At 61.1% G+C, this 16,685-nt stretch overlaps 1 protein-coding gene across 2 annotated transcripts in view; it reads left to right on the top strand.

Annotated features, from left to right (window-relative positions):
• Window positions 1-4,702: 4,702 nt before the first annotated feature.
• The window catches only part of LOC138825362 (lipase maturation factor 1-like), a 50,977-nt gene continuing 38,994 nt past the window's right edge, over window positions 4,703-16,685 (top strand). For both annotated transcript variants that reach the window (XR_011371395.1, XM_070019809.1), the window contains exons 1-2: window positions 4,703-4,880; window positions 7,866-8,175. Coding sequence is in view for 1 of the 2 variants with exons in the window: in XM_070019809.1 (XP_069875910.1) it covers window positions 4,706-4,880; window positions 7,866-8,175 (485 nt within the window). In the remaining variant the exon portion in view is untranslated. The remainder of the gene's footprint in view (window positions 4,881-7,865; window positions 8,176-16,685) is intronic.

The following is a 16,685-nucleotide window of genomic DNA, read 5'->3' as shown; positions in this document are numbered from 1 at the left end:
CCACTGTCCTATCTCCCTTCTCTTTTTGTGGGTCCTCGGAAGCCCTGGGGCTCCCCTCCCCTCGGCTGCCCGTTCTTCTAGTTTTCTGCCTGGTAGTGTTAGCTCAGGACCGTCTCTGCCCCTCCTTCTGCCATTGAGCACTCGGGGTACAGCCGGGTGCTGGCAGAGGACCTGAGCCCTGGTGACAGGCCCAGGTCGCCGTGGCTCTGCCGGCCTGCTGGCCCCCACCCGTGCATGCATTTCCTAGATGGACGGCTCCATCCGGGTATTTTGCTTTGTTGAGACAGGATCTCTAGAGGCAGCCCAAGCTGACCTTGAACCTGAGGGCTTCCTGCCTCCGTTTCCAAGTGCTGGGACTGCAGATGTGCACCACCACACCCAGCTTCCACCAGGTTTGCAGTTTCCATTTTCTCTGTGGTGTTTCTTTGGGCCTAAGACCCAGCTGTATCCCCAAGTTGTCTGCAACTGTGACGTGTCTGGTAAAGTCAGGCCTGGGGTCAAGAAAGACTCATCATTGCTCAGGTGAAAGCTATGCCGTCCAGGTGCTGCTTATATCCAGCCTCAGTGTTGTTTTGTCGTTGTTCTGACTGAGGTGAAATTCACGTAGCAGGGACGTGGCCACGGTCAATGGAAGGCTTCCGCAGTGCTTGTGCGCCCACAATTCCACATTGTCTCCTCTGTCGAGTGGGGGTCTCCAGATGAGCCTCTACACCAAGCATCCACAGCCCCCTCTCCCCGCACCCGCCAGCTGCCTCTTCCACTCCCTACAGCTGCCTCGGGTGCCTATCTGGTCCCAGCTTTCTGTTTCATCCACATTGTATCAGAATTTTGTTCCTGTTTGCCCGTGAATACCACCCCAGGGCACTTCTGATTAAACTCCGGCTGATATGGACAAGGTTCAGCCATTGGCAGCTTCTCCTTGGCCGGTGCGACTTGCTCTCCAGCCAGTTCCAGACAGAATCCCAGGAAGCTGGGCCTGGCAGGAAACGCGGATGCAGAGGGCAGGCGTGCCCAGCAGACCCCTCCACCGGCCATGCCCACCCTGGACAAACCCAGAGAGGGAGCCCAGGGCCCAGCCTGGGCTGCAGGGCAGGATGCTGAAACAAGAGGCCCTTTTCTGCTCCGCACAATGCCTCATTGTGCCCTTCGGTGGGGAGGACAATTCGGCCCCAGCAGGGGAAGCTGAGGACAAAGGCTCTTTTGTGAGACAGTCCCCACCTGAACAACAGTGCAGAGAGTCCCACCTGATGGCGGAGCTGTCCTCGGTCCCCTCTGCCGCCTTGGCCTGCAGGCTGGACCTGCGGGCTCTGCAGGCTCACGCTGCTCTCTCCACAGGGCCTTGGGGGTCACTCTGTACCTGGAACCCTCTGGCGAGGGAGGGAAGGCCTGGGCTCAGGGAACCCTCCCCCAGCCTGACTGTCCCCAGAGTCCTGGCCTGACAGTCTCTGCAGGACCCCAAGGCTTCTGGCCTGACTGCCCCAGGACCCCAAGACCTGCAGGCCCTGGGTAACCCACCCCTCGGGAGACACAGCAGGATGTGGACAGCGTTTGTACTGCCCACTGCAACATCTGTTCGGGGTCATGCTTCACAGCTGGGCTCCTGAGGGAGGTTTTCTCACAGAGAAAAACGAAATAAACCAAACCACCCTGTAAGAGGTCCTTACATGCTATTTTCCCAGCATCTGGGCTGGGGAGGGGGGAGGTCGGAGGCTGGAGAGGGGTCCCAGAAGCTGCTGCTCTGGCCTAGACTTGGCGGGGATCCAGGGTGCATGGCTGGTCCCTGCCCTCTTCTCACTCCCTGTAGATGTGAGGGGTAAACAAACAGTAAACTTGGATCATTTGACCATGGAAGCATTGATAATTCAGATGTCAAAACAGCAGGATAAAAATTCAAGGCTGGGGCTGGGAAGATGGCTTAGCGGTAGAGCGCTTGCCTAGCATGCATGAAGCCCCGGTTCCATTCCCGAGTAGTACCACATACACAGAAAAAGCGGGAAGTGGTGCTGTAGCTCAAGTGATAGAGAGCCAGCCTTGAGCAAAAGAAGCTCAGGAACAGTGCCCAGGCCCTGAGTTCAAGACCTAGGACCGGCAAAAAGAAAAATTGAAAGGCTAAAGGCAAAAAGATGCTAAAATCAACACCAAGACAGCCATCTGCAGTATGCACAAAGGGGCAGGGCCTAATACGCAAAGGGCACTTAAAAGTTTGCCCAGTACCGTAGGGCTGGCCGTCTCTCCTTTATACACGTGTACACTTCCAAGCACAGGAAGCAAGAGCTAGGCTCTGATCAGGCCATGGGTCAGCTCTTCCCTCCTCCTGAGTTCTCAGCGGCCTTTTTCTTTTACTCTTTTATTTTTTATTACTAGTATGTATCAGTTGCACAGGGGATTTCATGGTGACTTTTCCATATATTGTATCCTGGTCAGCCTCACCCTGTTACCCTCTCTACCCTCCTTCTACCCTTCTTACCTTTCAGCAGGACTCATTGCTCTATTTCCACACATGAGAACAAACTGCTTCAAACATACTCATCTTCATTCACCCCTTCTACTGGTATGCGCCCTCCCCCCACAGAGCCTGTCTTACTTTCCTGTCCTTTTTTTTTTAAAGTGTTTACTAATTGCACCAAGCGACGTCAACATGGTATTTCAAACGTAAACACATCATGTTTTGCTCAGAACACCCCTGTTGACAAAAGGTGAATAAATGCAGACGTGGTACTCATTAGACATGGCTGAAAATGAACTCTACAATTTATGGGTGGGGATAGGAGGAGAAAACTAGGAGAGAATTAAGAAATGTACTCTTGATTTTTTAGCTGTAACCCCTCTGTATATCTTCATAATAACAATAAAAATATTTACAACAACAGAGTACTCTCTATCGTTTCCTCTTTCCTGGTCCTCCCAACTCCTATTGAGCAAGTTTTCACTGAGATTCCGTCTGCCGTCTTCATACATGGTTGTACTGTATTTCAAAATTAGTCATCCTTCACCTTCTTTTTTGTCTCTCTCTTCTTTCCCTCGTCCCCCCAAATCAGTCATGTTCTATGTGTTTATACATGCATGTACACACATGTGTATGCACTGTTGATAAATATGTATTTTAGGTCTAGCTTCCACGTGTGAGTGGAACACACATGTAACATGCTCAGCAGCGTGTTCTCAGCTCTACGCATTGCCCGTGCTCAGTAGCGTGTTCTCTACGCATTGCCCGTGCTCAGCAGCGTGTTCTCTACACATTGCCCGTGCTCAGCAGCGTGTTCTCAGCTCTACGCATTGCCCGTGCTCAGCAGCGTGTTCTCTACGCATTGCCCGTGCTCAGTAGCGTGTTCTCTACGCATTGCCCGTGCTCAGTAGTGTGTTCTCTACGCATTGCCCGTGCTCAGTAGCGTGTTCTCAGCTTTATGCATTGCCCGTGCTCAGCAGCGTGTTCTCTACGCATTGCCTGTGCTCAGCAGCGTGTTCTCTACGCATTGCCTGTGCTCAGCAGCGTGTTCTCAGCTCTACGCATTGCCCGTGCTCAGCAGCGTGTTCTCAGCTCTACGCATTGCCCGTGCTCAGCAGCGTGTTCTCAGCTCTACGCATTGCCCGTGCTCAGCAGCGTGTTCTCTACGCATTGCCCGTGCTCAGCAGCGTGTTCTCTACGCATTGCCCGTGCTCAGCAGCGTGTTCTCTACGCATTGCCCGTGCTCAGCAGCGTGTTCTCTACGCATTGCCCGTGCTCAGTAGCGTGTTCTCAGCTTTATGCATTGACTGTGCTCAGTAGTGTGTTCTTTCTTCTCTTTTCTTTTCTTTTTTTGAGTCCGGTCGTTGGGCCTGAACTCTGGGCCTGGGCGCTGTCCCTCAGCTCTTCAGCTCAAGGCTAGCGCTCTACCACTTGAGCCACAGCGCCACTTCCGGCTTTTTTCTTATGTGGTGCTGAGGAATCGAACCCAGGGCCTCAGGCATGCAAGGCAAGCGCTCTACCACTGCGCCACCTTCCCAGCCCCCGGTAGTGTGTTCTCTGCGCACTGGCGGTGCTGGGCAGCCTGTTCTCAGCCCTGCGCCATGCCCCGTGGTAGGACCGCACTCTTCGTGGCTGGGCGCCCCGGCTGGGCAGCCCCGGTCCAGCTGGTGTGAGCAGGTCTGCGGCCTTGAGCTGGAGAGCTGAGGGACGGCGCCAGGCCCGGGCCGCGACCCACGGCGGCAGGTCCGATGGTGGGTCTGCCTGTCTGTCGGTCTGTCTGTGGTGTCGGTTTGCTTTCTTGGCAGCGGCCGCGCAGAGGCGGAGGCTGTGACTTTTCCACCCGCGAGCAACGTGGCCGGTCCGCGCTCTACCGACTCGCTATTCTGTCACTCACAGGCTGTGAGCCTCCGCGTGGCCCGGCCCCAGGCCTGCGCTGGCCCTGCCCGGGCTCCCGATCGCGGTCCTGGGGCGCGCCGTCCACCGCGTCCTTCCCGCCGCCAGCAGAGCCCAGAGCCGCGAGGGGGCGGGGCCCGCGGGGGGCGGGGCCATCGGAGAAGGCGGGGCGCCGGGCCGGAGGGCGAGGCCTGCGGAGAGGGCGGGGCCATCGGAGAAGGCGTGGCGCCGGGCCGGAGGGCGGGGCCCGCGGGAGGGCGGGGCCATCGGAGAAGGCGCGGCCAGCAGACGGGCGGCTTCCGGGCCGGTGGGCGGGGCCTCGCGGCGTGCCGCCGTCTTCGCGCATGCGCGGAGCCCGTCGTGCAAATGGCGGCGCACGAGGAGCCGCTGAGGAGACGGAAGGTCGGGAGCGCAGACCCGGCCCCCGGGCCGCCGCCGCCCGCGCCGAGTCGCGAGCCCGCAGGCCGCCCGGACCGCCTGCAAGCGGGCTCCTTCTGGCTGACGCGGGTCGTGCTCCTGCGGGCCCTGGCTTTCGTTTACTGTGAGTGTCTGCGGGGCGCGGGCGGCCGCCGGCCTCACGGCCCGCCCGGGGGGGGCTCGGGCCGGTCCCGGGGGGGGGCTCGGGCCGGTCCCGGGGGGGGGCTCGGGCCGGTCCCCGGGGTCGGGGTCCCCGGGGCGGGGGGGGGCTCGGGCCGGTCCCCGGGGGGGGTGCTCGTCCTTTTCGAACGCTTCTGGAACTCCCTTTCCCTTGGGGGTTGGCTGACCTCACGTGCTGACCTCTATGCTCACCTGGACCCCGGCCCCGCCCCCTCAGCGCCCCTGGACCCCGGCCCCGCCCCCTCAGCGCCCCTGGACCCCGGCCCCGCCCCCTCAGCGCCCCTGGACCCCGGCCCCGCCCCCTCAGCGCCCCTGGACCCCGGCCCCACTCCCTGAGCGCCCCTGGACCCCGGCCCCGCCCCCTCAGCGCCCCTGGACCCCGGCCCCGCCCCCTCAGCGCCCCCTCAGCGCCCCTGGACCCCGGCCCCGCCCCCTCAGCGCCCCCTCAGCGCCCCCTCAGCGCCCCTGGACCCCGGCCCCGCCCCCTCAGCGCCCCCTCAGCGCCCCTGGACCCCGGCCCCGCCCCCTCAGCGCCCCCTCAGCGCCCCCTCAGCGCCCCTGGACCCCGGCCCCGCCCCCTCAGCGCCCCTGGGCCCCGGCCCCACCCCTTCAGCGCCCCTGGACCCCGGCCCCGCCCCCTCAGCGCCCCTGGACCCCGGCCCCGCCCCCTCAGCGCCCCTGGACCCCGGCCCCGCCCCCTCAGCGCCCCTGGACCCCAGCCCCGCCCCCTCAGCGCCCCTGGACCCCGGCCCCACTCCCTGAGCGCCCCTGGACCCCGGCCCCGCCCCCTCAGCGCCCCTGGACCCCGGCCCCGCCCCCTCAGCGCCCCCTCAGCGCCCCTGGACCCCGGCCCCGCCCCCTCAGCGCCCCCTCAGCGCCCCCTCAGCGCCCCTGGACCCCGGCCCCGCCCCCTCAGCGCCCCCTCAGCGCCCCCTCAGCGCCCCTGGACCCCGGCCCCGCCCCCTCAGCGCCCCCTCAGCGCCCCCTCAGCGCCCCTGGACCCCGGCCCCGCCCCCTCAGCGCCCCTGGACCCCGGCCCCGCCCCCTCAGCGCCCCCTCAGCGCCCCTGGACCCCGGCCCCGCCCCCTCAGCGCCCCCTCAGCGCCCCTGGACCCCGGCCCCGCCCCCTCAGCGCCCCCTCAGCGCCCCTGGACCCCGGCCCCACCCCCTCAGCGCCCCCTCAGCGCCCCTGGACCCCGGCCCCGCCCCCTCAGCGCCCCTGGACCCCGGCCCCACCCCCTCAGCGCCCCTGGACCCCGGCCCCGCCCCCTCAGCGCCCCTGGACCCCGGCCCCGCCCCCTCAGCGCCCCTGGACCCCGGCCCCGCCCCCTCAGCGCCCCTGGACCCCGGCCCCGCCCCCTCAGCGCCCCCTCAGCGCCCCTGGACCCCGGCCCCTCAGCGCCCCCTCAGCGCCCCCTCAGCGCCCCTGGACCCCGGCCCCGCCCCCTCAGCGCCCCCTCAGCGCCCCTGGACCCCGGCCCCGCCCCCTCAGCGCCCCCTCAGCGCCCCTGGACCCCGGCCCCGCCCCCTCAGCGCCCCCTCAGCGCCCCTGGACCCCGGCCCCACCCCCTCAGCGCCCCCTCAGCGCCCCTGGACCCCGGCCCCGCCCCCTCAGCGCCCCCTCAGCGCCCCTGGACCCCGGCCCCGCCCCCTCAGCGCCCCCTCAGCGCCCCTGGACCCCAGCCCCACCCCCTCAGCGCCCCCTCAGCGCCCCTGGACCCCCACAGCTGCGCAGGGCACAGGAGGGAGGTGTTAGCACACTTGCCCACACCTGTGTTTCACATTCTTAGATGATCTCTGGAAGGCTCCAGAAAGAAGCCTTAGAGTTTCCTGTTGGGTGCTGTGCTGAGCTCCTGGGAGGCTGGGCACAGGTGGGGAGCAGGAGGGCCTGCCTTCCCCCCAGGCGGCCTGGCCTGGCCGCTCCCGAGGAAGCTGTTGAGGTGCCTGAGCCGGGGTCTGAGCCGTCAGCAGAGGCCGTGTTGCCGGGCGACTCTGTGCTAGTTTTTAATCTGAAGGGGAAAAAAAGAGGAAGTAAAATTTTCCCTGGCCCTGAGCGGCACGTGGCCCCTTCTGAGATGTCTCCAGCTGCCCTTGGGGATGTGAGGTTTTCTAGGCTGGGGCCCCGGGAGAGGCTGGGCAGGTCCTGCAAAGCGACCTTCCCTCACCGGCCACGTCTGTGAGGCAGGTGGGTTTTGCTGTGAAGTCCCTGATGGTTCTTTTTTCTGCTCGGTTGCTTGTATGATAGGAGTTAACTAAGCATCTGTCTTCTCAAACTTAAGTCCAATCTCTCCTCATGGTTGTTTTTTGAGGGGGCTGGGGGGAGTAATTAGGAAGTTTTCTACTCTGTCTTATACTTTCTTGAACTTTTAAGTTGGGAAGGCGAAATCTCACTTTTCCATGGTTATTCTGCACATTGGGGCTGAATTGTACTAGGAAGAGGCCGTCCGGCACTGAGGAGGTGCTGGCTGGAGGCTATACCGTGGGACGCTCCCTCCAGCATCTGTTTCTGTGTGGTAGAGGCCGTGGGGAGCCTTGTCCGTTCCGTACCTTCCTCTCCGCTCCCCTGTTCCTGCGTGTGCTGATGGAGCACAGCCCCTCTGACATCTCCACATAGTGCCCGGCATCCTCTCGGCTCAGTCCCACAGGAGGTGAGGGTGCCCTGTGGAGGGGTGTTGTGTCAGGGCCGCTGTGCTTCCGTGTGGACAGTGCTGCTGCTGGGGGGGGGTAATCCCCAGGGGGGTGTGAAGGCCTGGTCTGGATGTGGTCTGGGTAGCTTGTCGAAGTCACACACAAGCAGACACAGGCTCCAGCCTGCCCCAGGAACGTGGGTTTGACAGATGTCAAACCATCGGTTGCCCTGCGTGTCTGGAAAGCTTCCATGCTGCCCACAGGCCCTGCTGCTCACGTCCTTATGCTCTTCTCCCTGCAGGTGTGGCCTTCTTGGTGGCTTTCCAGCAGAACAAGGCCCTGATTGGTGACCGGGGCCTGCTTCCCTGCAGGCTGTACCTGAGGAGTGTCCAGCAGTACTTCCAGGGCCAGGCCAGCTGGGATGCCTGGAGCTATGCTCCAACCCTCTTCTGGCTGTTAGACTGGTCGGATATGAACTTCAACTTGGACCTTTTTGCACTGCTGGGGTTGGGCATCTCAGCCTTCATCCTGGTGACCGGCTGTGCCAACATGATCCTCATGGCTGTCCTCTGGGTCCTCTACCTGTCCCTGGTCAACGTGGGACAGGTCTGGTAAGTGGAAATGGGGAGGTCCGTGATTATGGGCCTGTCAGCCATCACCGTGAGGGTGTCATTCTCTGCAGGGCACAGCCCGGGCTCTGCCGGCATGGAGAGCCAGCTCACACTCCCTTCTTGGATGAGTGTGGGGCAGTGGCAGAGGGTGCGTGCCACTCAAGACAAACCACGGGTGGAGACACGAGTCACGGGGTGGGGCCAGGAACACAGGGCGGAGCCTGACCTGGAGGCTTACCCTTTCTGCCCTTCCTTGCCAGCCAATGCCCGCACAGTGTCAGGTCATGAGTCAGATCTGGCCCTGATGGTAGGGACCAGAGGTGGTGATGGAGCATACAGAAGTCACAGAGACCAACGCTGGTCCATAGGTGGGGGTGTTGGATCTCCTGAGGACATGGAGTCGGCACCTCAGGTTGCTTAAGAAATGGGGTAGTGTCAGTATCTGTAAATGTGTGAGAAGCGGACGTGGCTTGGTGTCTGTGTGGACGTGGGGAGAGGACGTGGGGTAGGTGTTTGTGTGGACGTGGGGAGAGGACGTGGCTTGGTGTCCCGTGTGGACGTGACAGGAGAGGATGTGGGGTAGGTGTCCATATGGACGTGGGGAGAGGACGTGGCTTGGTGTCCCGTGTGGACGTGGGGAGAGGACGTGGCTTGGTATCTGTGTGGACGTGGGGAGATGACGTGGCTTGGTGTCTGTGTGGACGTGGGGAGAGGACGTACTGTGTGTGGACGTGGGTACTGCGTGTAGTCATGGAGAGAGGACGTGGGTACTGTGTGGAGATGTCGGATGTGAATGGCTTGGGAGTGCCTCATCTTGTTTTACTTAAGAGCTGTCCACTGGCGAGAGCTTGACTCTGCAGAGCTGGCCTTGGGAACCAATGCCCCCTTAGAGACCCTTGAACGTGACACGGGCCTTCCTAATGGTGGGCCTTAAGCGGACTGTGGGGCTGTGCCCCTGGAGATGGCCTCCCGTTGGCCTTGCTGCGCTATCCTGATGGCCTCTGAGCCGCTCTGGGCCTGCGGCCCGGGTCACCCTTCTCGGCTCGGACATTTCTGGTCTCCACATCTGGTTTCTGTGCCCAAAGGCTTTGCTATAGTAAGACCCAAGGTTCCTCTCTGGACAGTAGGCTGTGCCAGGCTGGGCGTGACGGGCTGAGTGGTGCTGGTGGGTCCAGGTGGCATGCAGGGCCTGGGTGGTGTTACTGGCCCCAGGCCGCATGGAGGAGGCTGGCGTGGTGTACTCGGACTCTTGGGGTGTTGAGTGACCCAGAGGTTGTGGGGGCCTTGATATGTGTAGGGCCTGGCTGAGACCTGAGTGAACAGCACTCAGCCGTTGGGGTTCAGGAGGCTGCTCCCCAAGCCCACTCTGCAGAGGGGAAGCCTAGTGTCCCAAGCACCCTGCCCTGGCCCACCCTGCTGGGGCCTGTCTGCTGGTGTGACTGTCACAGAGGTCAGGCAGAGCTGTCACTCCACAGGAAACTCAGGGACATCTTTTTGTTGTTGTTTTTGGTCATGGGGCCTGAACTGAGGGCCTGGGCGCTGTCCATCATCTCTTTTTTTTTTTTTTGTCGGTCATGGGGCTTGAACTCCAGGCCTGGGCGCTGTCCCTCAGCTCTTCAGCTCAAGGCGAGCGCTCTACCACTTGAGCTACAGCGCCACTTCCGGTTTTCTGGTGGTTTATTGGAGATAGGAGTCTCACGGTCTCTCCTGCCCGGGCTGGCTTTGAACCGCGATCCTCAGATCTCAGCCTCCTGAGTAGCTAGGATTACAGGCGTGAGCCACCAGCGCCCGGCTGTCCATCATCTCTTTAGTTCAAGGCTAGCGCTCTACCACTTGAGCTACAGAGCCACTTCCGACTTTTACTACGTATGTGGTGCTGAGGAATCGAACCTAGGGCCTCATGCAAGGCAAGCGCTCTACCACTGAGCCACCTTCCCAGCCCCTCAGGGACATCTTGGCACATCCCATGAGGCTGAACCATGCTGAACAGTAAGGAGAGGGCCAGGGCAGCCACTGGCTCCACCATGGGCCTGCATTTCATTAGATTTCTGTGTGTGTCACCCCGTGGCCAGACGTGAGCCACAGTGCCGGGATGGCAGCTCACATCCAGATGGGTGGGCTCCCCAGGGGAGCGGACTTGGTGAACACAGCCTCTGACCAGCAAGGGTGGAGGCGAGCTCAGAGCTGGGGGTGGAGCCTGCTCTTCCGCCGCTCCACCCCTCAGGCCAGCCATCCCGGGCCCTGAGTTGGGTTCTGATGCTGCCAGTTACCCAGCAAGGCCTAAGGCTGCTGGTGAGAGATGCCGAGATCCTCTCTAGACCCAGCGAACTTTTGTGTCTGTCAGTGCTGACAGCCCAAACTGCAGACAGCAGAGTTAGTTAGGGTTAGTTGTCTACACCATGCAACTCTGTGGGGTACATAGTATGCCGCCTCTGTGTGACCCTGAAACATTCTTTTAACCAGGCCTGGAATATACCAGTGAGGAAGCATTAGCTCCACAGTTAAGTTTTTCCTGAAGGCTTGTGGACAAAAATAAAATCGTGTGTGTGTGTGTGTGTGTATTCTTTATTAGAAAAGACATTCTGGCGAGGTACTAGTGGTTTGTGCTGTAGTTCCAGATACTTGGGAGGCAGAAATAAGGAGTATCATGGTTCAAACAGAACAGGCTTGGCGTAGTGGCTAGGATGCTTGGATAATATGCCCAGGATGTGGGGTGTGGTGACAGGGCATGGCTCCGTCCTTGGGTACCCCTGCACCGCACCAGTGCTGGTGGCAGAAGCAGGCCAGGCCTCTCGGCCCGGCTCACCATGTGTCGGGCATGCACTCATGTGGCTCCCTCCACCCGGCTCCCGCTGCCTTACCATCCTTTCATCTCCTGGGCTAGAGCAGAACTGTCACTCAGAGGTGAGCGATGTCGGTTCTGCTGCTGCCAGGGGCCTGCGAGATGCACCTCCTGCTCGCCATGCCGCCTTTCCTCTGTTACGGGTGTCAGGTGGGCACAGGTCGCTGCTCTTGCCCTGGTACCCTGCCTGTTCCGCTGGGCCCCATCTGCTGTCGGCCCTCATTGTACCGGGCCGCCCAGTGAGTCGGTTTAAAGATGGATCCCCAGAAGTGCCCCCGTGGCACAGGGGGAGACTGGCCTCGGGACCGGCACGGTCACCCAGGAGGGGGAGGGGGCAGGCATAGCCCTCCCCCCGCGCTCTCCCCCCCCTCCCAGCTCTGCATCCATGCTGCTGCCCAGTGTTTTTAACAAATTTTTGTCTTCATTTTGCCAGTACTAGGGTTTGAATTCAGGGCCTCAAGCTCTTGCTTGGCATTTTTGGACATGGCTGCCACTTGAGCCACTCTGCCAGTTTGAGCTTTTTGCTGGTTAGTTGGGAGATAAGAGCTTCATAGACTTTTTTGCCCAGGCTATGTTGGGACCGCGCTCCTCCTGTGTAGCTAGGATTACAGGCGTGAGCCGCCAGGGCCTGCTTTGTCCAGTGTGTATTCCTGCAGAGTTCAGACCATCTAGTCAGCTGACTGGCCAGTTATCTGGTCCCTCCGAGGCTCTTATCAGGCTTGCTCTGGCTCCTTCCCCAGCTAGCTCTGTCCTAGCAGCAGCCGGCCCCGACGAGGAGTCGGGATTTGGTGCGTGGCACCAGGATTGTGTCCAGGCCTCATCCCTGGCAGTGTGGGGCGCAGTCCGGTGAGCCCAGGCTCCAGCGTGCATGGCCTCCTGGCCCGCCGTGGGCATGGCTGGGCTGAGACTGGACACGTGGTAGGACATGGGTGTTAGGTCTCACAACTCTCCCGGGGCCCCTGGGGCCCATCACAAGCCCCAGGGTGATGTCAAGCCCACCTGTGGCCTTCCCGCCCATCCTGGGCACCCCGGTTCTACAAAGCACCCTTGGGTGTGTATGATGGCAGGCGGGCAGGCGGGCAGGCGGGCAGGCAGGCAGGCGGGCGGGCAGGCGGGCAGGCGGGCAGGCGGGCGGGCAGGCAGAGGTGTCTGGGTCTCTCCCCACTCATTTGGGTAGCCCTGCGGCCCTACTCATGGGGTCAGTGCTCCACCCCCTCCTTTGGGTGAGGGCTCGTGGATCCAAGGGTCATGCCAGGAGAGCTGGAGCCAGGGGAGCTGTGGCTCCCTGCGTGGGTTGCTGGTATGTCTCAAGTTCTCTGGCAGGTTCTGGGATGCCTGCTCACCTGCCGGGCAAGTGCACCAGGCGAGTGTCACCAGCCACCCCTGGCCTGGAGGCCAGGCTGGAGGCCGGGATGTGAGTTGCCCTGGGCTGTGCGGCACAGAGGGGCAGGGGTGACAGAATGGCCTTAAGGAACTGAGAGCAGGTGTCTCCTCCGTCAGAGTGAAAGAGCGGGTGCCCGTGCCGAGTGCTGGCCGCATGCGCAGTGCGGTTGGTCGTGGGTATTCTGCCTGAGCCCTGGGCTGTGTGCAGGCGCTGGCCAGCCACGTTCGTGGTGAGGTCCTACGCGTGGCCAGAAGCACATGGTGGGTTTCCTGTTCTGGACGGTGTCTCCACCGTCGCTGTCTGCTGGCGTTGTGGGCTGAGGCTGGTGGCGCTCTCCTGGAGACGTGTTACCTTCACTAAACTTTGTGTTTTAGGGTGGTCAGTTGCACACGCAGCCTGTCTCCCTTGTTACCGTCCTGTTTGTGGGGTGTATTCCCTGCACTTCTTATTAACTGACATCCACACTTGAGTCACCCTTCCTTCCTTCCCCTGCTGTCCTTTCCTGGGTCCACAGCCCCATGCAGGACCACAGCACTCTCTAGTTGTGTATGGCCCCCATGTGAGACTGCAGGGGTCATCTAGTTGGGTGTGGCCCACATGCAGGACCGCAGGGGTCATCTAGTTGGGTGTGGCCCACATGCAGGGCCACAGGGGTCATCTAGTTTGGTGTGGCCCACATGCAGGGCCGCAGGGGTCTTCTAGTTGGGTGTGGCCCACATGCAGGACCGCAGGGGTCATCTAGTTGGGTGTGGCCCCCATGCAGGACCACAGGGGTCATCTAGTTTGGTGTGGCCCACATGCAGGGCCACAGGGGTCATCTAGTTGGGTGTGGCCCACATGCAGGGCCACAGGGGTCATCTAGTTGGGTGTGGCCCACATGCAGGGCCGCAGGGGTCATCTAGTTGGGTGTGGCCCCCATGCAGGACCACAGGGGTCATCTAGTCCTGTGTCTCTCCAGGCTCTTTCCTCGGTTTTAAGACGCTGGTGGCATGTATGCTGTCCTGGCTCTGTGGGGTGCTGTCCCCACGGCCTTTCTTGGGATTGGCCAGGTGGGTCTGGGAGGAAGACCCTGATGCGTGGTACACCAATCCCTGCTGTGGCGCGTGCTGAGAACGTGCCTTTTCCCACTGAGTTGGTGTCGGAAGCCTGGTGAGGCCAAATGGTCGGCATCTCCTCGGGGTGGCCCTCCCGTCCCCTCCATGCGGGGCAGGGCGGGGCTGCCAGCCCCCGAGGATGGGGACCCGCACGCTCCCTGCCTGGGGGACTTGGTCCAGTGTATTCAGCGGTTGGCTACGTACTTCTTAAGGGACTTTGGGTGTCTCACCTAGGAATTTAACATTTAGGCTCAACAGCATTTAAGACAGAGCCAGAGCTTGCTGGCTGTTGTTGCATGGCCTTCCCAGTGATTGTGAGGGGATGGCAGTTTGAGTAGGCCCGGCTCCCCTGGTGCGGCCACACAGCCGCCGCTCCTGCCTCACCCCAGCCCCGCCAGTGGACACCAGCCCTGCTCAGAAGCTGAGGGGGTTTTGTTTTGTTTTGTTTTCATCTGTGCTTTACTTTGGCTCTAACTCCAAGGGTTTCTTTGCTGCCATTCAGTACGAGGCGCAGACCTCTCTTCCTCTCCACTTCCCGTGCCCCCTCCACCCCCAGGAAGAGAAGATTATCTCTTGAAACATGGGCCAAGCTGGGTGTCTTGGGGTCCTCCTTCCGCCGTTGCGCTTCCTTCCCAGATGGGGAGCGTGGATCCTCTTCAAAGGGCACAGGCAGGCCCGTGGCGTCCTCCACCGCGATGTCCAGGGTCGCTTCCTCTTCCCGAGCCACCTGGCGGAGCGCTGGGCAGCGGCCTCCTCCTGCAGGGCGACCTCAGGGGGCGGGCTCAGCTTCAGGCCCGCTCCCAAGCCCTGCTCACCCTGCAGCCCTCCCATCCGAGAGCAGAGACAGGCTCATGCTACACACAATGTTTTGTTTTCTCTATTCTTCACTTACATCTTAAGCACATTTTTTGTCTTCTATAGCAAAAGTTTGAAATGGGCGTCGCCCTTTTCCTTACTGCGCCTCAGCTGTGAGCACCGCTGCGTGCTGATGCTCCCGTGCGGGCTTCAGCTGTGAGCACCGCTGCGTGCTGATGCTCCCATGCAGGCTTCAGCTGTGAGCACCGCTGCGTGCTGATGCTCCCGTGCGTGCGTGCTTCAGCTGTGAGCACCTGCTGCGTGCTGATGCTCCCGTGCAGGCTTCAGCTGTGAGCACCGCTGCGTGCTGATGCTCCCGTGCAGGCTTCAGCTGTGAGCACCGCTGCGTGCTGATGCTCCCGTGCAGGCTTCAGCTGTGAGCACCCGCTGCGTGCTGATGCTCCCATGCGTGCTTCAGCTGTGAGCACCGCTGCGTGCTGATGCTCCCGTGCGGGCTTCAGCTGTGAGCACCCGCTGCGTGCTGATGCTCCCGTGCGGGCTTCAGCTGTGAGCACCCGCTGCGTGCTGATGCTCCCGTGCAGGCTTCAGCTGTGAGCACCCGCTGCGTGCTGATGCTCCCGTGCAGGCTTCAGCTGTGAGCACCGCTGCTGTGAGCACCCGCTGCGTGCTGATGCTCCCGTGCGTGCGTGCTTCAGCTGTGAGCACCCGCTGCGTGCTGATGCTCCCGTGCAGGCTTCAGCTGTGAGCACCCGCTGCGTGCTGATGCTCCCGTGCAGGCTTCAGCTGTGAGCACCCGCTGCGTGCTGATGCTCCCGTGCAGGCTTCAGCTGTGAGCACCGCTGCGTGCTGATGCTCCCGTGCGTGCGGGCTTCAGGTGTGAGCACCCGCTGCATGCTGATGCTCCCGTGCGTGCTTCAGCTGTGAGCACCCGCTGCGTGCTGATGCTCCCGTGCGTGCAGGCTTCAGGTGTGAGCACCCGCTGCGTGCTGATGCTCCCGTGCGGGCTTCAGGTGTGAGCACCCGCTGCGTGCTGATGCTCCCGTGCGGGCTTCAGCTGTGAGCACCCGCTGCGTGCTGATGCTCCCGTGCAGGCTTCAGCTGTGAGCACCCGCTGCGTGCTGATGCTCCCGTGCGTGCGTGCTTCAGCTGTGAGCACCGCTGCGTGCTGATGCTCCCGTGCGTGCGGGCTTCAGCTGTGAGCACCCGCTGCGTGCTGATGCTCCCGTGCAGGTGTGGCAGCGTGGGCTGAGCGGGGACAGACCCCAGGCCTACCACGTGTGTGCTCACCACTGCCACTGTCTTACTTGCAGGTTTGGGACTTTCTTTTGCGTCCGAGATGGGGACTTGACCTTGCTGTCTGACGCTCTTGCTCCTTGGCTGGTGCTCTACCAGCTGAGCTGCGCCTCAACTCCCTTGCGGATTTTCACCATTAGAAATGGTGCCTCCACCTACTGCTTTAGCTCACAGTTTCCTGTGTTGTGCTTTGTGGTGTGGACTACATTCCCAGCAGTGGGGCACTGGAGGAAAGCTGGGGAGGGGAGGAAGGGGTGGGGGCCAGGTGAGCGGCCTCCCAGGTGCAGTGCAGAGACAGAAGCCCCTCAGGATAGGGAAGGCCGTGGCTTTCCTTAAGGGACAGAACGGAAAATTCCCAGAGTACCTCCAGCAACCTCAGTGTCTCCTGAAGTAAATTCCAGCTGGGGGGGGAAAAAAAAGCTATGAAAGCTAGCTGGGTTCTGGTGGTTCGTGCCTGTAATTTTAATTAGCCAGGAGGCTGAGATCTAAGGATTGCGGTTTGAAGCCAGCCCAGGCAGAAAGATCTGTGAGACTCCTATCACCAGTCAACCAGCAAAAAGCTGGAAATGGAATTCTATCTCAAGTTGTAGAGCATCAGCCTTGAATGAAAAAGCTAAGCAAGAGCTCAAGTCCCTGAGTTCAAGTCCAGTACTAGCACTTACAAAAAATAAAAAGCAAACAACAACCAAAATCAACCTTTTTCTACTCTTAATGGGTTTGAAGCATCAGCCTCTTTTCCTCTCTCTGTTCAGGAAGGTTATTTATTGGGAGAATTGATTCGGCAGCAGTATTTCCAATGTTAGTTGGGCTAACATTAGTTGGGCTAAGTTTTATGGAGCTGGGCGCCAGTGTCTCACAACTATAATCTTAGCTACTCAGGAGGCTGAGATCTGAGGTTCACGGTTCAAAGCCAGCCTGGGCAGGAAAGTCCATGAGGCTCTTATCTCCAAATAATCACCAGAAAACGGGAAGTGGCGCTGTGGCTCAATCGGTAGAGCGCTCGCCTTGAGCTGAAGAGCACAGGGACAGCGCCCAGGCCCAGAGTTCAAGCCCCACAACTGACCAGAAAAAAAGTTTTTAT

Source organism: Dipodomys merriami, unplaced genomic scaffold (genome assembly GCF_024711535.1).
Source record: "Dipodomys merriami isolate MVZ:Mamm:240054 unplaced genomic scaffold, mDipMer1.0.p SCAF_137, whole genome shotgun sequence".
NCBI lineage: Eukaryota > Metazoa > Chordata > Mammalia > Rodentia > Heteromyidae > Dipodomys > Dipodomys merriami.
This window is presented reverse-complemented; position numbering and strand designations above follow the sequence as displayed.